This window comes from Portunus trituberculatus, chromosome 41 (genome assembly GCF_017591435.1).
Source record: "Portunus trituberculatus isolate SZX2019 chromosome 41, ASM1759143v1, whole genome shotgun sequence".
NCBI classification, from domain to species: Eukaryota; Metazoa; Arthropoda; class Malacostraca; order Decapoda; family Portunidae; genus Portunus; species Portunus trituberculatus.
The window spans coordinates 30,194,799-30,220,456 of NC_059295.1; the positions used below are offsets into that span (position 1 = coordinate 30,194,799).

Here is a 25,658-nt window from a genome sequence, read left to right on the forward strand (position 1 = left end):
CTCAACTCTACCGGGAGAAGCTGTCCCAGATGGCCCAACAAGCCATGAGGATCCATGGTACTAGGGTAAGTAAACCCTTTGCTCTTCACCCTAAACTCCCCACATGGTTTTCTTCTAAACATTAGTAAGCATGAAATTAAACATTTTTATTTTTATGCTTTTCTGTCTATTTAGTTACCTTTCAGAGTTTAGTATTTTTACACTTTATTATCAATTAACCATTTTTAAAAAAATTTATTTATGGATGCTATGAATATTCTTTGTTTAGTGATAGATTGTAGATAGAGAAACTTATGCCCCTTCTTGAACTGAATGAGTAGATTAGCTATGCAATTGTACAGAACTGAAGCAAAACTGAACTACACTAGCCAGTGGATCCTTATGATATTAATCATTCAAAAAGTGCATCAATATCAGCCAAGAGAGTGATTGCAGCCCCATCTGGCCAGAGACAACTTCAGCTTTGTTTCATTTCATGCTCTTAGCTCTCTGCCATTGTGGCTATTATAGATTGTTATCTAGCTTAATTCTTAGGATTTTTTTTAGAATCATGCAGCCAGGTGGTGATAATAATGAACCTCCTAGAATTGTAAAAATGTGAAAGGGAACAGCCTTCCTCGTCTCCTCTGTAAGACTTTGTATGTGTAGGAGAAGAAAATGGATGGTATCATTTGTTGCCAAACCAAGTTGGCATTGAGTAAAATGTGAAGCCCATTGAAATCTGTTGTGTGTTCAGAATCATTTATATAAGATAGATAGATGTGATTCAGCATTGAATGTGTGTGTGTGTGTGTGTGTGCGTGCGCGCGTGCGTTCGCGTGCAGTCGTGTGTGTGTGTGTATGTGTATGTATGTGTGCATGCATGTGTGCATCCCAGCAGCCTATTTAGGACAATATGCAAGCTGAATTGAGGGAATGTTTGAAGTAAATTTCAGATCTATGACATTTAGCATATTAGAAGGGACTTGGATTACATATAAAGATGTTTTTATTCCCTCCGGCAAGATGAACCTTGATGCTGCCCAAACCCAAAGCCTGGCTGGTCCAGTTGGCCTGTCAAGTCAGGGCTTCCTTGCAGCCAGTCATCCCAAACTCATGGGGGTGAGAGGCCTGTGCCACTGTCTAAGGTGTATCTGAAGGCCATAGACTTGCAGTAGTATCCTCTTGTAGTATGGAGACTATTAGCACTTTTATTAGCCTCTGATATTTTGTAAATTGACATAAAAGAGGGATTTATATATCACAGAAAAAAAGGTACAGTATTTGAAATAGCTACATCTGTACTGGGAATTGTTTAAGAGGCTTACCAATGGATCAGATACTTCAACCATATCATAGAACACTAAATCTTCAATACCAAATTAATACATTTACTTACTATGCATCTCTGAAGTTGGTCAACATTTTGACTTCCCTGATGGAAGCTATAATTTATGCAATGTTTTTTTTTTTTTTTCTCTCTCCCCTCCCTTTACATACATTGCCAAGAGGAGAAATAGGCTGGGAGGAGCCTTATTATATGTATCATGTTTTTAATACAGTTTATAAGCTATTGTAAATAGATCAACATCCACATTTGGTATATACTAAAACATTTCATGGTATCTGTTCTCATAATTTATACTATTGAGTAAAGATGGTCAACCCAGTATTCCTCTGTATCGAGTGTTCACCCATAATAGAATGTAAAGCCAAGTGGAAACATAAATGACAAGGAGAAGCATAGTGTATGTTTCTAAAATTGTATTATTCTCCAGTTGCAAGCACTTTCATATATTGACATAAAATAGTGATTGGTTTCCTGTGCTAAAAAAAAAAAAATACCAAGACTTTATTAATTTCAAGAGATGGACTTCATTTCTATGGCCTACAGTTCCCACAGTGTACAAGCTTATAAGGTCCACTTCTTCCTTATAGCAGTTTGCCACGATACTTGTGGAAAAGTTATCAGTAACCTGTGTTTTACATCCTTCCTTATAACACTGATTTCAAAAAGCAATTCATCCTGTGCTGTATTGGACTGCCTGATCTTTGCATTGTTTTTTTGTGTGGTGCAAACAGTTGTGTTTCACATAGACTACATATCTTTGTTTCACTGCATGGTTTGATGTGTCTTTGAGAGTGTAAAGTGAATATTAAGGAGAATTTTAGATTTTTGGAAGCTGCTTTTCATATACATATCAGGATTACATATCATAGATATTATGGGTATGCTGTTCAATCATATCATTGCCTCAGTTATCTGGCTGCCTTTTGGTACCAGATATGAGACATGCATTGCATTCTACCTCTACACTACATCCTCTATTTAAGCACATGTCTATGGCACTTTAGTGGAGATAGGGTTGACACTGAAGGAGTGGCATTCTTGCATCACTTATTCTAAGGAAGCAATTCTTCCTTGCACAGAACATCTCAAAGGAGTTTATAAGCTTAATAACATGGGTGTTCTTCCTGTGGAAGTGTTCATACTAGGAGGTCCTTTTCTCATGTCCTGTTTTTATAGTGTATGTGAAGCAAATCTGAAACTTGCACTATGTCTTGATAACTCACCGAGTGTGGTGATTTTTCTACATTTTGCTAATATATGTGTGGTTTAATGTGGGATTGTATATACGAGAGAGAGAGAGAGAGAGAGAGAGAGAGAGAGAGAGAGAGAGCTCACCAGCATTCACTCTTAACATTCTCTTCACAGGTTAACATTGATGTTGCCCAGCCTGAACCTCAAGAAGAGAAGAAGGAAGTGGATTTCTTTGAAGACCATGCGAGCCATGCTGCTCCACCCTCTCCTGATGTGCTTGCTGCCCCACCCACTCTAGCCACTCTCAAGGTTCACTCTCACTTCACTCCTGTAATGCTTTGTGGAGAGTTAGTTATTGTATTTACATCAGGTGGATAAACAGTTAGAATGATAGAATGCCAATTATGGGATGGTTGAAGATGGCAGGTAGACAGAGAAATTCCTGTATCTATCAACTCTGCACAATCTGCCAGACAATTATCCCCTCTACTTCACTGACTCTCAATTGTCGCTCTCCTCTGCATTGAACATCCTTGATCTGTCCTTTACTTATAATCTTTACTGAATAATTCTTATTTCATCTCTAGCTAAATCAGCTTCTATGAAGTCAAGTATTCTCTGTTTAGTGATTATTATTGTTTTTATGAATTATGTCTATGTGGTAGTGCTTACTAATAATTCATTTTCTTTGTTACAGAATTCTAATCTGAACAATGGGACAGAAGAGCCTGTAGGTGCCCCAAATGTAGAGGCAGCCCTCAATATGTCAGCCACAGATGCCCAGAAGCTGGCCTCTGAACCACGGAAGTCAACCATTGGCCAGCGAAAGCCTGCCTCCAAGGTGAGTGTTGGATTTGTGGCTGGTTGGAGAATCATAGTTGCTCTAGTACTAATCATTTACTTAAGTGTTTAGATGTTAGTGATATATGTATATATTAAAGGTTCCATTATGATAGAGATTAGTTCGTTGTTTTGTTTAGATTTTTTTATTATACCACTTGTAGTGAGAAATTATAATACCAAAGGTCCTCTTATTCCCACATTAAGTTCATTCTTTTGCAGGTGATGAGAAAATACTGAATGCTTTGTTAAGAGATAGTGTCGACCGGGGAAAATCGGACCGTCCAACGAACCGGTACAATTCGGACCGCCTCATTCTTATTTACAATAAATTCATATATAAATTTCTTTTTGAAGTTTTGAGCATTTCACGATAGAAAGTAACTATTTTCACATTTCTTGTGCAGGTTTGATAAAAAAAAAATTGATACAGGAAAGAAATTACAATTATATGACTGAAAGCACTGAATCGTTGCCAAAAAAAAGTGCGGCAAAGTTTGTTTACCAAATCAGCGGTTTCGGCAAACTTTGTTGTGGCGGTCAGACGCGGCTAACTATCCTCTTCCAAATTGATGATTATAGAGTGTTTTACCTCTACTTTAACATGATTTCATCAGCAATACTTTATTTAGCTTCGTTTTCTCACAATTAACGCTCACTTTTTTAGTTTAATTTACCCGGTAAGGAAAATGCGGCGAGGAAATCGAACCGGTAGTTTTAGTGCAATTGTTTATATTTTGAGAATATGCATTAATATTTTGCCCTGTGCCATCTTTGGCTTATAAAGGGATTGCTTAGACTCATTATATACCCAATAATGATTATTAGGATAATTTAGGAAATTTTTAATGAAGACTATAAGCCTATAAAGGACTTCAAAAGCTAGGAATTGTCCGCTCACACTCTCTACAGGCTAGCGAGTGATAGCGACCTCAATAATCTATAGAAAATTAATGTGAAACCAATGAGAACAAAAAAACCAATGAGCAGTATTTTTATACAAAAAATCAGCTCCCTGTTGCTCGCTAGCCTGCAGAGTGGGAAGGAAAATTAACGTGACCAGTCTTTTGACACCCTGAGCCTATACCCTGTTTTTACTCAGCTGATCCTCTTTCGTCTGCTAGAGTGCCCATTAGTAATATATATGCATATAATCTGCTTATTATATGCTTATGTATCACTTCATAGGGACCTTATAAAAGTACCTTTCACATTCAGAATAAATAATCTTCTTACTGAATACAATAACTTCAAGTGTTACACCAAAACATTGGCTAAAGTAGCCAAGTAAATGAGTAGGCTATGTAGTCTATGAGTAACAGTTTTTTGTTCTACACTGTTTCTTGCCATTGATTTTGTTATTTTGAATGTGAAAGGCTCAATGTTTATGAAATAAAACTTTTATTTTTTGAGGAATTATATCCATTTATATATATATATATATATATATATATATATATATATATATATATATATATATATATATATATATATATATATTTTTTTTTTTTTTTTTTTTTTTTTTTCCATTTATAAAGGGTGGTTCAAATTACCCCATGGGTGGTTCAGTTTACCCCAGTGGGGGGGAGTCACATTACCCCATTTTTTTTATAACTATGAACCACACTATGAATGATTTTTTTTTTTTTTTTGTTAGTGATTTAAAGGCAATAACTTGCTTATGTTTTCATAAAATTTTTGTAAGTTTATCTTAATAAATGTGGGAACAGTATCAAAGTTTGTCAAAACCTGGTTCAAATTACCCCGGTTAACACTATGTGTGATATGTTAATATTAGAAATTATCTTGTATAAGGAGTAAGTTGATAGTGTATTGTACTTAATTAATTAGTTAATTAATTAGTGCTTGTAGTTAATTAGTAAGTATTTAAGTTCTGTAGATTGAGAGCACATCATATAATATATTTGTGGAATATTTGTTTCTTGTTTACAAGTGCTGTGTCATGTATTGCATGGCATAGAACTCTCACATAGCATTTGGATGCAGTTTTTCAGTATATAAATACACTCAGATTACTAGTAAGTGTTTTCGTTTGAATCAAGGCTTGTGTTACACTTGAAAAGCATTGCTTTAGATCTTAAGATTTATTTAATTTAATTTTTATTTTTTTATATATGCTTTGTAACATGCAGCTTTTGATGTAATTTATGCTATTGAATCCTAACGGTATGCTGGCAGGTGGTATTTAGCCTCAGTGGTGTATGGGTGTGGGTGGATCAAGGGTGTTTTCTCATCTACAGTACTTATTGTTAACTTTCTGTGCACAGGTGGACATCAGTGGGGCATCCCTCAAGGTATTGCCCAAAGTATGGAGAATGATAGACAATGGTTGCTTTGTGCGTGTGGGCTTGGGTGTGTCTTGTAAATGGTTAATTATAAATATGAAGGTTTTCATTCATTGATTCAATTCATAATATTCTAGTGTTGGAATTATGCAGCATTTAAGTATTCTGTAATGAATCTGTTCTTACAGTAATTACCCAATTGTCTGTCTGTCCTGCACTGTGCACCAAAGCACTGTCTTATCAAGTTATTGCATATTGCACTTTTTTATCTGTTTTGTCACTCGACAGCACCACCAACAGTAAGGACTATATTTTTGTATAGACTTACATATTTCATGTCCTTTTTCTTTATTTCATATTATTTTTTCTATACCACTTAGTCATAAACTGCCAGTGTCTGCTTTGTCAATAAGCAGTGGCCATTTATATGTTAAATACATGTTAATATTATGGCAAAACTTTCTGTAACAGCTTGGAGCCAAAAAGGCAGGAGGACTTGGAGCTCAGCGTGTCAAAAAGGATTTCAGTGCAATAGAAAAGGAGGCTGCTCGCAATGACCAGTTGAGACAGGAAGCCAAGCAATTGTCCAAAGAGGAGCAGCAGCAGTCGGTAGGCATTGCAGGACCTCATTTGATAAATTGCCTACATATGCATTGTATATTTTATTTATCATATGTTCGGAATAAAACAAATGTTGAAAATGTGAAAACTCTGAGGCATCATATTACAGTAATTTCTTATGCAGTTCTTTTCTGCTATGTTAAAGTTTCATGTTGAAATTGATCTTTTGAATGCAAGAATGTTGTAGTACCATCCAAAAAGTACTGTGTGTCTGTTAAAAATCTCCCTTCCACTTCCCACAGTTACAAAGCCTTGAGCGTGCCTATGAAGATATGAGTCTGGCTGGAAAGCGTGAGGAGGAAAGAATGAAAAGAACTGATCCCATGAAGGCACAGCAGGCAGAGCGACTAGGTATGGGTTTGGGGGTCAGGAGGTGAGTCAAGCTGTTCACACCCAATTTTATGTGTGGAGTAGCATTTTTGGTTTAAGAGTTCCACCCAATCAACAATTCTCTGGTGGGGCTTATGTTTTTTTGGTGAGAAATGTAGAATTAATTGATGTTCTACATCATTTCCATTGTAAATGTATATATTTCAAGTTATAACTTTTTTCAACTCTAACTTATGTTCACCTATCATCTGCAGTGATGTTGAGGGACCTGTGGAAAGTCAGGATTTTTAGGTGAGGGAACATTTAATTGAATGATTTGCATTGCGAAACAGGTTGGAAATCAACAAAATCACATCTAAGATTTCTAAAAATACTTTGATGGTGATGGCAGTGGTGATGAAGAGCATTGTGTTGTTATTGTTGAGCAGCTTTGCCAACAATAACATGAATATATTTGCAACAAAAATGATGTAGAACATCAATTAATTCACTAAATTTCTCACCAGAAAAGCTTAAGCCATGTTAGAGAATTGTTGGTTGGGTGAAATGCTGAATTGACTGTTATTTTATTCTAATATTTTTATATTAAAAGATGTAAAAAGGGCAAACTTATGTAATTGTGGAGGTGCCTTGGTATTTCTATGTGTAAATAGTGCAAATTATAAGTAATTAATATAGAAAAGGTTTAAAAAGGCTTTAGGATGCTCATGTGAGTATTTTAATATAGGAACTATTTAAATTCTTCCATATTTCAGGTTAAGATATGCATAAAGTGTATTCAGGGAAATAGGGTATTTCTTTAGAGGACTGGTTTCAAGTGCTCTCATGTTATTGAAACTTGTGGTGGGGGATAAAGGAATCATAGACTAGTAAGTGAACTCTGTATTCTCAATCGGTTTTGCCCATAGGGCTTCGGGAAAATATGGCTTATAGGCCAAGCTGTCTAAATTTAAGAGCTATTGGATACAAGTTTAGGAGAAAACTGAAAAACCCCATTAACCCCTTCGCGCCGGATGTTAAAAAAGCCCGCCTGTATGATGTACGGGTGGTAGTGCCGCGCGCCCGAGCGCGGGAAACTCGTGCAAGCTTGTCATACTTGTCGTCTTTGTGTATTATGCTGCTATTTTTTAGTCACTATATCGCCTTTGAAGAGGAAAGTGGACGCTTCTCTCGGAGAAAGAGAGAGAGAGAGAGAGAGAGAGAGAGAGTGACATTTGCTAATATTTTAGACACAAGCGGACGCATGTAGCTTATCTTTCGAGAGGAAGAGGGGAGGGAGGAAGGAGAGGAGAAGAGAGAGAGAGAGAGAGAGAGAGAGAGAGAGAGAGAGAGAGAGAGAGAGAGAGATTAGAAAATTTGTTTGTGTGTGTGTGTGTGTGTGTGTGTGTGTGTGTGTGTGTGTGTGTGTTTCACGAATGTTACAAGGCATGTAACTTATCTTCGAGAGGAGAGAGAGGGAGGGAGATGGGGAGGGAAGGGAGAGAGGGAGAGGAGAGAGGAGAGAGAGAGAGAGAGAGAGAGAGAGAGAGAGAGAGAGAGAGAGAGAGAGATGGGAACAGTCTATGCCATTGGGTAATTTTAGACACAAGGCGGGATGCATGTAGCTTATCTTTAGTGATTGGTGGAGACAAGGATGGTGGGAGGAGCACTAGGATTTCAAGGACAGCATACGGCGTGTGTAGTTGGTATCCAACACACTATACGGGACAACTGAACTGAAGAAAGCTCAGAAAAGAAATATGACGTCTACGTAGGCGTCACCATATATACTACTGGGGCTTCATGACGCCTACATAGGCGTCACCGTATTGAAGGGGTTAAGAACTGAGGTTTTGCTGTATTGTAAGACTTTGTTATTATATGATTTAGCCTTTTGTCATATTCTTTCTGATGAAACTTGATTGATTGAATTATTCAGCTTTGTTTGGATCGAAGTGGTGTGACAATCCCAATATCAGCAAGTCTCTAATTGTGCTTGTCCTCCCTCAGTGGTGCCTCTCACAGCATGTTTGGGGAGATGAAGACAATCAGCCAGGAGACACCCTCTAGCTTGAAGTCCAATACATCTAGCCTTGGCAACAACAACTCCTCCAGCTTTAGAGATGAAGATATTGATGATGACTTTGAAACCATCATTAGGTTTTCTTCAGGGCCCCCAAAGTAAGGCATCTTACAAAGGAAGAGTGACATTATGTGTGTTTGCTTGGGTTTTTGCCGAGACTTTTTGAAGTATTCTTTATGTACAAATCACAAATTTACCCTTTTATTTCTGAGCATGTGCCTTCCATTCTCCATATTCAGTGGGAAGTCTGTTGATATTTTGTAAATAAGATAAAATATTTTTTAGTTATAAGTTGAAAAGAAACTATGGAAGACACTCAAAACCAGTATTATTTGTGTTGTTTTTTTGTGTTTTGTGTGGATCTGCTTTTATGTCTTTGAGTTTTTATGTGGGGATTTTTTTTATCAGTTATAGTAAAAGTGCATGAAGCAAATGAACAGTATTATAGAAGTTTTATTGTGAAATTTAAGAAAACTGTTTTAATCCTTTGGGAAAATGTATCAAGTGATTCTCTCTCTCTCTCTCTCTCTCTCTCTCTCTCTCTCTCTCTCTCTCTCTCTCTCTCTCTCTCTCTCTCTCTCATTTTGTCTAATCTAATCAGTTCTAGCATTTATTCCTTTGAGCTACTTCAAGAAAATGAGCGTGACATGAGCTTCTCAATTTGTCCATGTGTAATTGACCCTATCCAAGCTCTCATTTATTCTCTACCAAGTATTCCAACATTTTTTTTCTAGCTGGTTGTGAACCTTCTTATCTTTTTCTGATATATTGTACATTTAGAGAAACTAGTTTAAGTATGCATGCCTTTTAAATGGGATAAATTTGCATTATTCCTCTAGTATATAACCTTTCAGTTTCCTTACTGTTGTGCCAGTGGACTTGACATATTAATATGTAGTAGTGTGTATATAAGCAACATATTACTGTGTTCTTTGTTAGTTGTAAAAGGTTACTGAACAGATGGAGTATGGGACTGGAAAATCTCTCTCTGTACTTAGTGAAAATACAATAATTTAGCTCTTTCCTAACAAAGACACTGTCTGAGCTATCTGATATTAAGGGTGGATTCACACCAGTTGTGATGCTATCTTAGCAGTTCAATGTATGATAATGCAAAATCATGTGGCTTTCAATTGCTACATTACTTTTTTTTAAGTAACGGTATTTACACTGGACAAAAAACTGTGCTTGGTTTGTGTGCAATTGTCACTCTTGCTTGTGTGTTACTAATCTAGCAATTTTTCAGACATAACTTGGTTCATGCATGCATAGCCAGAGTAACTTTGATTAACTCCAAGCAATGCGAATATGTTTTCAATTGTCATTTAACTGCTTCTCCTGTAAGAGAAGGTATATACTGTATTTGATGGCTCATAAGATGCATGGGCTCATAAGACGCACCCACTTTTAGCAGACATTGAAATAAAAAAAAGATAAATAAGCAGATTTAAGCTCTGAATATGAAGTGAAAGATTTCACTTGATATTTGAAGACTTCAATGCATTTAGATCATTATTAGATCCCAATATTTTGCATATAAGAACTTTAGTCTTTACTGGTAGACTATACACCAATCCTGCTGTGACTTGTGAGATGTAAACATATACCTGGCATATGGCATTGGCAGTGACTGTGAGAGAGTCAGAGACTACAGGGATAATGATCATGTTTTTTCATCTTTTTTTTTTTATTTATTTATTTATTTTTTTTACATGTATGCAAGGTAAGAATGTTAAAAGATAGGTGGAATTTTAATTGTATGAAAGTATGTCTTACCTCAAGGAGTAATGGCATCACACTAAAGAACACAGTGAAGTTTGCCTGTGTCAAGATCAAGAAATATCGCTAACACCAACCATGTTTGTTTTGGTTCATACAATGCATAGTGCATGGTGACTTTGGAAAATTCTCCCTTACTGGTAATTCTATGTGAATTACCAGTAAGCATGAGCTATTATATGTTGATATCTTGAAAGAAAGAGTAATTTTGTGGTGTTGTACCTATTATTACTTTGTTTACATCTATGAAGATGTCTAGGGTTTGATTTTTGAGCCTCTGTTGCCACCAACTGTCTTAATACTGAACCTTGGCCTCATGGGATGCAGGGTAATTTCCAGAGACTTTTCTTGAAGAAAAAGGTGTATATATGAGCCATCAAATGCAGTATATACGTGCTGTGCGTTGCTTCCCGTGGAAGAAAAGGTACATGCTGCTTGTTGTGGAGCAACTTATAGAACTTCTTAAACACCTGTGTTTGTACGTTGGTCTTACCAGATTTATTTTTTGCACCCAATTTCTTTGTTGTTCTTTATTGCTACATTAAGCAGCAATAGTTCCTCCTCCTCCTCCTCCTCCTCCTCCTCCTCCTCCTCCTCCTCCTCCTCCTCCTCCTCCTCCTCCTCCTCCTCCTCCTCCTCCTCCTCCTCCTCCTCCTCCTCCTCCTCCTCCTCCTCCTCCTCCTCCTCCTCCTAATAGTAATAATGATAATAATGATAATAGTAGTAATGACAATAATAATGATAATAATAATGATAATAATAATAATAATAATAATAATAATAATAATAATAATAATAATAATAATAATAATAATAACCCAAATATCCTGGTAAAGAAATAATAATAATAATAATAATAGAGTAGAATAGTTACCCAAATATCCTGGTAAAGACCTTAGAGTCTGTTGCTGTTTAGACTTCCTTTGTATTCCTTCTCCTCTCAAGGAAACAATCCCCTGTGAAGCTCCCAATGCACAAAGTTGCTGAGTGATGTGACAGCTTATATGAGTACTATTTGATAGCATAGCACTGCTCACAATGTTAGTACTTAACTTGCAAGCATTATTGGTGTCAGGTCATGGCATCACATAGATAATACTCTTGTAAGCAATATATCCATATACTTTAATGACATCCACTTTAAAAGTTGGAGAATAGCCAAGACAAAGCCTCTACACTCTACTCTCTGTAGGAGAGATGATATTTGTCATTATGTCAACTATGAATAAGGCTTTAGTAAACAATAACTAGGACGTGCCTCAACAATTTATATATATATATATATATATATATATATATATATATATATATATATATATATATATATATATTTATGTCTATATCTATCTATCTATCTATCTATCTATCAATAAACTTCAATGATCTCAGCATGAATTCGCTGATGTCACCACACAGGTACCGGGATAGTCCCTTTGAAGACCAGGGTAACTTTGGCTTCTCCAGCAAGGGTCCAGGTATTGATGACCTTCTCAACAACAAACCCTCACCTGCTCTGACCTCCTCCTGGGACAATGAATTTGACAAGACCAACAATTCATCTTCAAACTCATCCACAAATATGAGCAATCTCTCTTCTAGTAAAGGTGAACTGGAGTTCTAATTCTTATCTGTGACTTGTGACTATTCTTACCTGTGACTGAGTTTTGCAGGTGAATTGAAAAGGTGTGTTAATGCTATTTTATGGGACCCAATTTTTTTCTGAAACAAGATTTAGTGGCTCAGTTGTATGAGGACTAATATGTTTGCCTTATAACAAGTATAGTGTTCAAATCCCTGGCTAAGCAAAGACACTTTGTCTTTCTTCTTTCACATTGTTGACCTTGTTTTGTCTTGCTGTGAATAGAATTGAATAAAAGTGACCTGACTGCTAACAGAAGTGGTAGGTTTACTATCCTGCTTTCTAAAATTTACCTATTCCATACTGTGATAGGTGGTAAAACAGATCAAATGTGAAAAAAGTTATATAAAAACATATGAGGATTGTGCTTGTCCCATAGACAGTGAGACTAGGCAGACACATACAGTTGTGCAACATGTTATGGGCAATGGTCATTATGAGCTGGTCATTATGTGGTATTGCAGCTTATTCAATACTGAAAAATGTAACTGTGATGATATGAAGTGATGGTGATGATGTAGATATATGTAACTTATAACGTTGTTGAGATGGTATGAGATGTGGCCACCTTTTTTTTGCAAGTGTTACCAGGAAAATTTTTCTTGATGTGTTTGCACATGCTGGTTGACATGAGAAAACAAAGTTAATTCTGAATTTCTTCAGTTTCAGCATCAGCCAACTACAAATTCAACCCTGTGGAAGATAACCAGGCCCAGCAAAAGTTTGGCAATGCTAAGGCTATATCCTCAGACATGTTCTTCCATGACCGTGATCCCAATAGTGAGATGCGCTCCACCCTGGCTCGGTATGAAGGCTCCACCTCCATCTCCTCAGCAGACCTCTTTGGTGGTGGCCAGACCCAGAGACAGAGCTACAGTGGTGGCTCCCTTCAGGTAAAGCACACCTTTTAGACACTATTTTATTCTGCAGCATCACAGTATCATTGCATAAATTCTGCTTCTGAGAAGTTAAGTTAATTTGGTTATAATTATGTGTGTTAATTTATTTGCTCTTTCATTTGTAATAAAAGTTAGAATTATCTTGCTTTGATAGTTAAGAATGTTCCTTTGCTCTCTTTTTTTTTTTTTTTTTTTTTTTTTGAGTGGAATGCCTCGTTTTGTGCTCGTAGCTTTCAGTAATCATGAATCCATATGAAGCTACTTAGTTTGAAATTTGAAGTCAAAATATGGACAGTTGGGTTTTACTTATGTTATGGTTCTTATCTCATGTTCATGAACTGTTCATCAGTTTCATGAAGAAAGAATGGAGTAAAATTTGATGCATATGCAGTTCTGTGTATGAAGGAAATTGAGAGATATGGTTTACCGGTAACTTTTGCCTCATGTTTTTAAGGCTGTATCTTGTTGTGTATAAGAAACTAGTTTATACTGCTTTATATATTTTCCAATTTGTGCACCCCTCCCAGTTCCTTGACCTCTAAAGGACTGATGATGGTGGTGATTTTCATCTCACTAGGATGGTCCTTCAGTGCTAAAAGTCAAAATAGCTTGTATTCACACATACTTTAAACCTACCTTGTAATGGAAGAGAAAAAGAGATAGATTTTGTTGCCCTCACCAAGTCGTCCTTTTTCTAATAATGCCACACCGAAGTCTCTTTGAACAATAGTTATGGACAGATAGCTAGTTGAAGAGGAAAGACTTTTAGAGGCAGAATTACTTGCCTGTCATGTGTCCATTTTGCCTGACTGGATATGGCTAATGGCTAATCAAAACGGGTGCCCTTAACTCCATTCATACATACTAAACAGTTTTACCAAGTTCCCATCCTACTGCACTCTTACCAAATGTGTAACTAGTAGTTAAGAGTAAGTGGGTAATATGGCAAGATTGGGAGGGAACTAGCAGAGAATTAGGCTCATCACAACCATTCTCACTATGTTTTGCCATGGTGGGAGCAGGTTAAAGACTGAGAGATTAACCCATCACAAACTGTATTTTTAATGACAGAACTGCAAAAATTGGCAAAAAGTAGCAAACTTTGAAGTAGAAATTGCAAACTGGTTATAAACACTTTTCAGTCCATTTGGTAAACAGAGGGATTACAATACATACTTATAAATGTCTCAGAGAAATGGACAATGTTAAGTCTGGGAGTGTGTATCTTGGAAATCTGATAATTATAAAGTCAAACAAATAGAATAAATGATTAGATCATTGAAAAATTCATTAATACTGGGGCAAGAAAGTGTTAGTAAACAAATAAATTGGAATGATGCAGCAATAGAGGGTGTAAGGGAAAAACGCTGAGGAGAAATAAGAGCATCTCGTCTGAGAATTATGTCCCGAAAATGACAAAGACAGCATGTAATTGCAGAGAACATATACAGAGAGAGAGAGAGAGAGAGTTATGATTGTGGAGGGAGAAGCTGCTAATTTTGAAACTTATGGTGAAACAAGCATAAGGCTTACAACATTTAAATCTTAGCTGTCAGCACATTAATGAAATTTAGCCTTGCGTGTAGATAGATTAATAGAAAGTAGATGTAATAGAATTAATCAGGTTGCATGAAGAGATAAAGGCAAATGACAAAGGATGGTTATGGTTTGATGTTGAGAATCAGCTCAGAAACTTTAAAAAGTTAATTTACCTGTTGGTAGTGTTCCATGAACAATTCTAGTGCATTCCATAAAGCTTTATGTGTCGGTGTTAATTAAGAAAAGTAAAACAAAATAGAAGCTGCAGCACTAATCTGAAAATCTTATAAATAATTGTTAGTAGAGCTAGTCTTTCCTTAAGATTGACTACTGAAAAACAAACAAAAAAAAAAGGATGATGCTGTAAGGATTTTGGATGATTTAATTGTAGCTTATACATTTTCAGGTTTTCTTACTGTATATGCCGGAATGTAAGACCTTTTTTTTTTTTTTTTTTAGGCTATTAAATTTAGGGGTCAGTTTTACATACCCAGAATAAAATACAACCCTTTAACCCCATGGTAAACATTAAGTGCTAGCGTACCTTGGAATTAATTTTGCAGCCACACACACACACACACACACACACACACACACACACACACACACACACACACACACACACACACACACACACACACACACACACACACACGCACTGCTGGGTGACCAGCAGGCGACCGAGGTGAGGTGAGGTGAATTACACACACACACACACACACACACACACACACACACACACACACACACACACACACACACACACACACACACACACACACACACACACACAGAGAGAGAGATGGAGCATGGAAAAAGTGGAGTAGAAATAGAAATCCAGCAAATAAGGAAAACTTCAAGGCAGCAAGAAATGAATATGTTAAGGTGAGGAAGGAAGAGGAAAAGAACTTTAAAAAGGACATTGTCGAAAAATGTAAGGAGCAACCAAAATTGTTCTACAGATTCATAAATGGAAAAATTAGAAAAATTAGGCAAAAAGAAACAATAGAAAGGTTAAAGGGAGAGAACGGGATGGTGGAAGACCCAAAAAGTATGGCAGAACTATTAGATAATAAATTCCAGGAGGTCTTTACTAAGGAATTCAAATTTGAAAGGCCACAGGGTAATAGAGAAACAGTCTATATGAAAGAGATTAAAGTAACCAAGCTTGAAATAAAAGAGTTAATGAAGGAACTGGATGAAGAGAAGGCAATGGGACCAGATGAAGTCTCAGGCAGAATACTGAAAGAATGTATTTATTTGGATTTAAAAAAGGCGTTTGACAAAGTGCCACATGCAAGATTACTATGGAAGTAAGAGGAGAAGGGTGGCTTAAAAGGAAGCACATTGAGATGGATAGAAAATTATTTGAGGGGGAGAGAAATAAGGACGGTAGTTAAAGATATGAAGTCCAAGTGGAGAGCAGTATAAAGCGGAGTGCCACAGGGGTCAGTATTGGCACCAATACTTTACCTCATTTATATTAACGACATGCCAGAAGGTGTGAACAGCTACATAAATCTGTTTGCAGATGATACAAAACTGTGCAGAGTTATAAAGCAAAAAGAGGATTGTGAAATACTGCAAGAAGACCTAACTAAGATCTGGGAATGGAGTGAAAAGTGGGAAATGGAATTCAATGTGAACAAAAGCCGTGTCATGGAAATGGGAAAGAGTGAAAGACGACCTGGGAATCTATAAGATGGGAGATGGAGTAGAACTGGAGAAAGTAAAAAGGAAAAGGACTTAGGAGTGACGATGGAAGAAAACAATCAACCAGTAAGCCATATTGATAGAATTTTTAGAGAAACATATAATTTGCTAAGGAATATTGGAGTAGCATTTCACTACATGGACAAAGAAATGATGAAGAAATTGATAAGTACTATAATAAGACCCAGATTGGAATATGCAGGAGTAGTGTGGACCCCTCATAAAAAGAAACACATAAGGAAATTGGAGAGACTACAAAAAATGGCTACAAGAATGGTTCCAGAATTTGAAGGGATGACATATGAGGAGAGACTAAAGGCTATGGATCTACCAACCGTGGAACAAAGAAGGAGAGAGGAGATCTGATACAAGTTTATAAATTGATCAACGGAATGGACCAAGTGGATAATGAGAAACTGATCCTGAGAGAAGAATATGACATCCAAAGCATAAGATCGCATAGTAAAAAGCTGAGAAAGAGAAGATGTCTGAGAGATGTTAAAAAATATAGTTTCCCGCAAAGATGTATTGAGATGTGGAACAATTTAAATGAAGAAGTAGTGTCTGCAACGAGTATGCATACTTTTAAAGTAAGATTGGATAAGATATGGAGACAGGGCCACACGAGCATAAAGCCCAGGCCCTGTAAAACTACAACTAGGTAAATACACACACACACACACACACACACACACACACACACACACACACACACACACACACACACACACACTAGTTGTAGTTGTAGTTACAGTTGTTGTGTGTGTGTGTGTGTGTGTGTGTGTGTGTGTGTGTGTGTGTGTGTGTAATTCACCACCGTGGTGGTGGTGAATTACACACACACACACACACACACACACACACACACACAGCCCGGTAGCTCAGTGGTTAGAGCGCTGGCTTCACAAGCCAGATAACCGGGGTTCGATTCCCCGGCCGGGTGGAGATATTTGGGTGTGTCTCCTTTCACGTGTAGCCCCTGTTCACCTAGCAGTGAGTAGGTACGGGATGTAAATCGAGGAGTTGTGACCTTGTTGTCCCGGTGTGTGGTGTGTGCCTGGTCTCAGACCTATCCCAAGATCGGAAATAATGAGCTCTGAGCTCGCTCCGTAGGGTAACGTCTGGCTGTCTCGTCAGAGACTGCAGCAGATCAAACAGTGAATACACACACACACAAGCCCAGGCCCTGTAAAACTACAACTAGGTAAATACACACACACACACACACACACACACACACACACACACACACACACACACACACACACACACACGCCCGGTAGCTCAGTGGTTAGAGCGCTGGCTTCACAAGCCAGAGGACCGGGGTTCGATTCCCCGGCCGGGTGGAGATATTTGGGTGTGTCTCCTTTCACGTGTAGCCCCTGTTCACCTAGCAGTGAGTAGGTACGGGATGTAAATCAAGGAGTTGTGACCTTGTTGTTCCGGTGTGTGGTGTGTGCCTGGTCTTAGGCCTATCCGAAGATCGGAAATAATGAGCTCTGAGCTCGTTCCGTAGGGTAACGTCTGGCTGTCTCGTGAGAGACTGCAGCAGATCAAACAGTGAAACACACACACACATGTGTACATTACCTATATATATAGGCTCCATGACATATTAAGCTAGTCTCTATGGATGTTGAATGTTTACTGACGGTGTCATGTGTTGGCGCACCCAGCCATGCTATAATAATAATCATCAGTTACCAATTAGGGTAACAAACCATGTCATCGATAAATATTGTTTTTGTTTAGCCAATCATAGCCTTGATTTTTAATTCCATTAACCTCTTAAATTTTAAGGTACTTGTTTGTGAGCTAATTGTTGGACTAATGAATAAAGGGGAACTGTATTTTGAAAATAGCGGCAGTGGTAGTGAGGGAAGGCCATATTATGGCTCCCCAGGGGCCAGTTGGGGGTGAGCAATAAACCTGTGGCGATAAGTAATGTAGTCATCAAGAAAAGAAAGTAATGCACGTTCCTGCCAATTCGGAACTCAGAAATTCATGAAACTGTAGAACAGGGATAGTGAATTTTGCCATGATACTAATGTACTTAAGTGAGGGAACTGGCCACCACGCAAGCCCTTCATGTTGTGGCTTGTCAGTGATGTACCGTTCACCATTAACCCCTTCGTTACCGACCCGTCAACCTTATGTAAACAAGACGTTTCGCTGCCGAACCGACTGCCCACGCACTCCTCCGCATCGTCCGTGCAGTAGTCTTCAGCTTCTCACAAACACCCTGTTCACGCTATATTGTTTATTTTTATGTTTTCTATCAGAGAAACCCCACAACATGTCATTTGAGTAAAAAAAAATATGCAGCACATGTGTTGGTCCAGAGACACAGAGCAGCAATCACATCTTTCCCCATGAATAACTGAAAACAGTCTAGATCACTCATAGCACTAGCTTCATGATGTAGAATAATACTAGGATGTAAATCAGGAAAATCAGTGTTACTTGTAGGTAGAGGGTTAGGTCTGGTGTCAGAGAATGGGTCTGAAAGAAGTGTGAAATCTGTTTGTCTACCAGCAGCTGTGGGGGGTGAGGCAGGAGGGCTGCATGACAGGCCACTGCTGGCGGACAACGTCTCAATACTCTCGCCGCTGCTAGCATCACTCTCTACATCACTGATAGCTTCAGGATCAAACAAAGTATCATCACCTTCCATTGAGACATCAGACCCCTCAAATTCACTTTTGTCCCACCATCATATTCATCTTCACTGTCAGTTGTAGAGATATCCATAATTGCGAAGTAAATCCGCGCGTGCTACCACAAAAAACTTCGGGCAGCACTGAACAGAAGCTAGAGAATATCGCATTGCGGCACTCGACAAGCATGTGTTGCCATACGTAGGTCAGAAAATATGATGTATAAAAAAAATATAATATGATGATTGGTCTTCACAAATTACGTCACAGCACTGACAATAACTCATTGGTCAAAGTTTATGAAGTTTCAAACCGTCCCACGAATGGCTGCAGCCTTATGTTTGTAAACACAGACACTTGCCACCACGTGGGTAGAAATAACCCAGAAACCGAGGCCTTGAGAGCCCTCAATACACACAGCTTATAACCGTGGCATGTGCGTGTCACAGGGAGCACCCTCGGTTCCTGGCGCATGAACTCAGTCGTGACACGCACGTGTCACAAAACACACATCCGGTACTGAAGGGGTTAACAGGGTTTTCTTAAACAGCAGTAAGAGCTCAAAACATAAACATTTCCTTAGAAAAGTGGGGATCATCTTATGTATCGAGTTGTCTTATATTCCAGCATATACAGTAGTTTAGTGTTTATATTTTAATTTTTTTTATAAACTGAAAATATTGTTCATTATCATGCCTTTTTTGTCATATTTGTTCTCATTTTAGGATAAATTTACTAAGTTTAGAGCCAAGAAAAAGTATTGCTGGGTGCTGTAATGCCAGGTGACATGTAAGGAATAAGGAATAGAACCTAGTCTGCCAGTCAATTACTTCAAGGTAAGAGATATAGGGATTAAGGAATAGAAAGGATGGCAATGCTGTTGTGAAAGAAGAGTTAAAAGTGTCTGTATGGTATATAGTTAAGAACTTCCATAATATAGTTGACTATATTGAAAACTTGTTTGTTATTGCAATAGCATATTTGTTTCATATGTCAATGCTATCTGAATGAGTGGTCTCTTCCTTCTTTTTTCTTTCTTGTCTCTTTTCTGTTGTAACCATCTTGTGGAAGTCCTCTGAGGGAATTAAGAAAAGTCATAGTTATAGAAAGAAAGAAGTGTCTGGATCCTACTCTTCTAAACTGAAAAATGATCAATGTTTGTTCAGTGTAGTATAAAAAATACTGAATATAAAAAAAGAGGTAAGAAAGATTAAGGAGAGTAGGAAATATACCATGTAGGAGAAGGAGAACAGTTGATGGAGCAGCAGGCAGAACAGCACCTAAAGTGCAACTTGGTCATGGTGGGATCACCCCAGTCCCTCCCCCTTCCCATCCCTCAGGCCCCAGACCTGGATGAAGTGCGAGAGTCTGTCCGGCAAGGTGTGACCAAGGTGGCTGGCCGGCTGGGGAACCTGGCAAACAACGTTATGTCCTCTCTTCAGGTATTGGAGTAGTGGAGGGTGTGCCCGGCCACTGTGCTTAGTTGCTGCTACCATAATTCGGGCTTTACTAACATCACCTCTCCTGTGTGTTGCTTGCACAGTGTTGAAGTGAGATTGGTTTGATTGGAGAACTGGTGGTAGTGGTATACTTAAGTAGTGGTGGTGGAGGTGGTGGTGGTGGCATGTAAGTAATGAAATGTTTGCAATTTGTGTGAGGGGTATAGATACACATTGATATTTGTAGCTTTTCATTTATTTATTGAATTACTGAGGACTAATATACTTTATGTAGGCCTTTTATATTGTTGTTAGTTATTGCTAATGATTACATTTAGTTACTGTTATATTCTTTTATGTATTTTAATTCTGAGATCCAATATTTATTCTAAAATCATTTAATCTTAAAATATAATATTTATTTATAAGCTGTAACTTGGACACATTTTATATTTGCTCCATAATTAAGAGAAAATAAGTAAATGGTAAAATCAAAGAATCCCTTAATAACTGATGAAGAGCACGTTTGATGTAGGGCAAATGGTTGTGGTTATAAGTGTTGTGTATTGTTTCAGTTCAGTAAAATTTAGGACAACATGGAGAAACTAAAGATAGCTGAGTGTAATACATTTATAAAGTCTAATACCTTACCAGTGAACAAAGCAGAACCTCTCTCCAATGCAGAACTAACCATTTTGCTAATGCTTGGTAATATTCCATAGTTATCAGAGTTACAGTCTTCCATGAGAAGACAACTCTTTGGACATAAAATCCAGTAATGTGTATTCTTGCTCAATTAGATAATATTTAAAAAAAATATATAATAGAGAATAGGTATCTACTACTTGTAAAGATTCAGGTGACTAAATTGTTCTCAAGTGATCAATGCTGCTGTTATAATGACTTTTGAAATTATATTTACTCACTTTGAGAGTGTAATTATCAAGTTGAAATACTGAAAAATGGTTATGTAAAGAATGATTGGTTTATTTAAACATATGGAAACTTAGAAAGTTTTCATAGTTATAAATTTGTTTTCCATCTTGTGTAACAAGAATTCAAAACCAGTAACAATGACAAAAATAATCTGTTCTCCAATACACTTGATGAAGTATTGGATCATGTGCTAATGCATTTTTACCTAACATGCCTGTATGAGGCACATATTAGAAATATTTTAGAGAAACTAAAAAAAATGTGGTTTGACAAAGTTTTAAAATCTGAAATATCACTGCATTGATTTGCCTCTACAGTAGAAAATACCATGTATGAAATTCAATTTGAAGGTTATACATATTCTTTTTTAATCTTAAAAGTACTTAAATTCCTTTGTTCTATGGCAGACTCCTGTAACTCTTAGTTTTGAATTGGATATTTTTCCTCTTGATAGTTATGTGACTATTCATTCCTATGGCACTTAGATTTTAATATGATATATTTTAGATGTAAAAAAACTCAGATAGTGTAAATATAATTTATCAAAACTATTATTCATAAAATAAGCTAGTCTTCCGTGACAATATAAATATTATTTACTTAAACTGTTAGTCATAGAATAAATTGGTCCTCCCCAACAATGGAAATATTATTTCTCTAAATGGTTACTAATAGGATACATTAGTCCTCCTCTCCTAGAAGCCATACAATGTTTTTGAATGTGAACACCAAGTATTATTTAAGTAGGTGAGAAGTTGTTTGGCAGTTACGCTTTTTCTTTAAACAATACAACAAAATTGGTTCCTAAATACTCAAGATATTTACTTTGGATTAATAATCTTCAGTAACACTAAATAAGTTAGTTCACATACATTTCGGAAAATAATGATCACATTATCATGCAAGCAGTATCATCTACATCACACTTCTAATTTTGTGATAGAAATTGGTTTGGATAAAAGGCAGACAACAGCTTGTTGAGCTTTGTGGCCATACGCTGGGTCTTATCAGGCATCTTGGTTAAGGTTGTAAGATAAAAGCCTTTGTAGCCTGAGTTAGTCAAGAAGTACATTTTACTGTTGACTTCAGTCCATGTATGATGACGCATGTTTAATGAAGTTAAGATTAGATGTTGTCATGTCATGTTGGTCATTGGTGTAGGTGCAAATATATATATATATATATATATATATATATATATATATATATATATATATATATATATATATATATATATATATATATATATACTTTCACTCCCTCCCTCTCTCCATCTTACAGTCATATTTCATGCTCGAAGATTACACATTGGCAAGGATTTTCAGTACTCTTGACTTTTCAGTTTATAGTTTAACTTAAAATATAAATTAAGCTATTTGCCATTAAAAGGGATAAACTATGTTGTGCTGCATTTTAAGTTATTTACAAAGTTTTTAGATATAGTCAATGCATCAGTAGATACTTACCTGCAGTTGCCTTATTGAAATAAGGACATCATTTTATTGCAACACATTTGAGTTTTCCCTTTAAATCTGGAGTGATGCAAACTCAGTTTCACCATCAAAGTGAAATTTTAAAATGGGGGACAATACACCTAGTATGTAATTCAGTCTTACCAAGTTTACTCACACACACTAGTAATTTCAGCTAAAAATCACCTTCTTTGCTAAGAAAAATTACTTATTGAATATATTCAGGCCTTTCTAATAAGTAAAATGTGCAGCAGTAGCTCAGCACAATAGTTAACATGATTAAATTGTTATGCAACAATTTGAAAGTAGGTGTTTGGGTTTCTTCTTTGTAAAGTGAAGGCTGGTAATTGAAAAGATCTAACAATATGTATGTGTACTATTCTGCAAACTCTTCTGAGATTGGACATTTTGATTTGTCACATGATACTTTTCTGTACATAGCAAAAGAAAGTCTCACTATTAGAAAACTGCAGTTGTATATATATTGTTTTTTTTGTATTTATGTGTTATAATTCTTTTTAGGTAATGTGCCTAACAAAATGTGTAATTGTCATTGGGTTTTGTGGCTTGTGGAAGTGAGGGTGACGAGGGCATCCACATTTTCTTTGCATAGCGGCAATGTTTTTATATTTTCAGCTTGCTTGTGTGCATGATCTTTGTGGCTTCTTTCTCTAACATGTTGAGATACTTTTTTTTTTAGATATTTATTTGAAATCTCAAGCATTTATTATTTTTCTTTCATTTACTTTCCACACTTTTGTGTGTTAACATTTTATTTCATTTGATAGATTTCTCAAGTTAAGTTTTGGCTATACACTTGTTTTAGATTTAGCCAATTGATTGCTTTTTGACAGGAACTCATTGTTCATCAATGAATGTAGATAAAGAACTTTTAGCGGTGTGCTACTGAAAAGCATGTCTTGGGGTGTCACAGTGCCTCGTATTTAATAAACTCTTACCCCAGCTTACTTGACATGTATGTGCATAGTAATGAAGGAAATAATAATCCAGTGAATGGTATAGTGCTAGTCTATTTTTACCTTACTCAAACCTGGCTAGGTTATTCATAATGTCGTAGGATACAAGGCCACTGCATTGCTGGAATATACAAATTATAGCACCAGAACAGCAAGGATTTGGGAGAATGATACTTCTTACATCAAGACACTGCTGTTAGCCAAGATAGAACTCAGTATTGCACATATAATTTACAGCACTAAGATAAACAATCAATTACTGAGAGAGAGAGAGAGAGAGAGAGAGAGAGAGAGAGAGAGAGAGAGAGAGAGAGAGAGAGAGAGAGAGAGATTGTATGTGTACTAGTATATACAGGAACATACACCTTCCCATGAGCATGTGTATCTAGTCTATTAGGAATGTCCACAGAGTACAGTGTTAGCTGTCATTATGGGCATAGATGCTTCACTAATACTTTGCCATGTTCTTTCTGCATATTCCTTGTTCATTCCTTCTGAACTGGTATAGTTACTAACTCATGCATTTTTTTCTGTTCTTCAGAGAAAATGATGACACGGTTAGACTAGTAAGTACAGTCTACCTTGTGCATGATAATTTTGCATGTTTGGTTCTACACTGCATGCTGCCTTTTTGTTCATTTGATTACAACAATCATGCTTACTGAAAACTAACCTTTTCAATCATGTTTATTTTAAATAAGATATACACCAGTGATTTTCTTGCAGTTCTGAAGTAGCAAATTATTGCTTCTGCCCAAAGCTACCTTCAAATAGATCAAATTATGGTTCTTTCACTAATTAGTATTTGATATTATGTGTACAAAGCATTTAATTGCCAATTTTTATTTACTCTTTACTCTTCATTTTTTAAATTGTGTATGTTTTATTTAAATTTGCTGAAATGTACAAATTGTTAATCTTTTGAGATATGTTAGATTTTGTGACAGTGTCCTGTTATAAGTCTGTAGACCTTGCTGAACTTCAAGGCAGGGTTCCATTAGTCAAAGTTAGCAACCCTTATTTTGCTTTCAGCAAGCCACACTTGACAGTGATAAATGTAAATTGATAGTAAGGATGGGAAGTAGGAGGGGGATAGAAATTACCTTCCTAATATCCTGCAATCCTACAAAACAAAAGGCTTGGTGCCTTTTGAACAACACTTCCCTTACTCTTGAAGTTACCTACAGGCGCTATAGGCCAGGACATAAAAAAAAAATATAAAAGAAAAATAAATTAGTTAATTAAACATCGAGTTGATTTGTGATCAGTGTCTACAGGTCTGCATTTATGGATAGTACAAAAATCCATCAAGTACATTTTTATGATTCTTTTGTGTGGATTTGTTCATTTTGCATTTTACAGAAGTTGGAAAACAGATACAATTTCTCTGATTGAGTCAACTTATGTTTAAACTTTGTATGCCATTATTTAAATGTATTATGTATGTCATGATTTTTAATTGATTTTCTAGTTTGTTTCTTCATATTTTTATGAATATTTCTTTTGAGTAGTCGAGTGCTGGTACATATTATTAACAGAAATATATAATGAATATTGAGTATTTATTTCCTTTTTGTGATGGGACGTAATGACAGTGATAATTTCTTTTTCATTATTTCCTTTTGTACTTACCAACAAGCATGTTTAATTTTCATTGTTATCTCTTAGGTGTTGGTGATTAGGAACATAATCATTTCAGCTTCTTCCTTTATTCTATGTCTCATTCTGAAAAAAAGTGCTTAATTAAAAAAAAAAAATCTCAATTTTCATAAGGTAAGAAAAGAGGCTAGAATAGAGACATAATAGATAGGCTAAAAATTTTCTATATTTATCCATTATTCTATATTTTTTTAATTGAATGTATTGGGCCAAAACAGAGGGATTCCGGTAATGCAAGAAAAATAATTATGATAAACTCCATTGCATCA

The 25,658-nt window shown here is 36.5% G+C and overlaps 1 protein-coding gene across 6 annotated transcripts in view; it reads left to right on the top strand.

Moving 5' to 3' along the window:
• LOC123516996 (ADP-ribosylation factor GTPase-activating protein 2-like) overlaps positions 1-25,658 on the top strand; it is a 41,671-nt gene that overhangs the window by 8,011 nt on the left and 8,002 nt on the right. The window contains exons 3-14 of one of the 6 annotated variants that reach the window (XM_045276803.1): positions 1-65; positions 1,006-1,101; positions 2,696-2,830; positions 3,219-3,362; positions 5,650-5,676; positions 6,139-6,276; positions 6,531-6,661; positions 8,608-8,778; positions 11,876-12,063; positions 12,762-12,991; positions 20,247-20,348; positions 24,272-24,296. The exon at positions 1-65 is cut by the window's left edge and continues 67 nt beyond it. In XM_045276803.1, coding sequence (XP_045132738.1) covers positions 1-65; positions 1,006-1,101; positions 2,696-2,830; positions 3,219-3,362; positions 5,650-5,676; positions 6,139-6,276; positions 6,531-6,661; positions 8,608-8,778; positions 11,876-12,063; positions 12,762-12,991; positions 20,247-20,348; positions 24,272-24,280 — 1,436 coding nt within the window. In that variant the 3' untranslated portion in view covers positions 24,281-24,296. The remainder of the gene's footprint in view (positions 66-1,005; positions 1,102-2,695; positions 2,831-3,218; positions 3,363-5,649; positions 5,677-6,138; positions 6,277-6,530; positions 6,662-8,607; positions 8,779-11,875; positions 12,064-12,761; positions 12,992-20,246; positions 20,349-24,271; positions 24,297-25,658) is intronic. The other 5 variants (XM_045276802.1, XM_045276806.1, XM_045276804.1 and 2 more) reach the window with 5 other exon arrangements.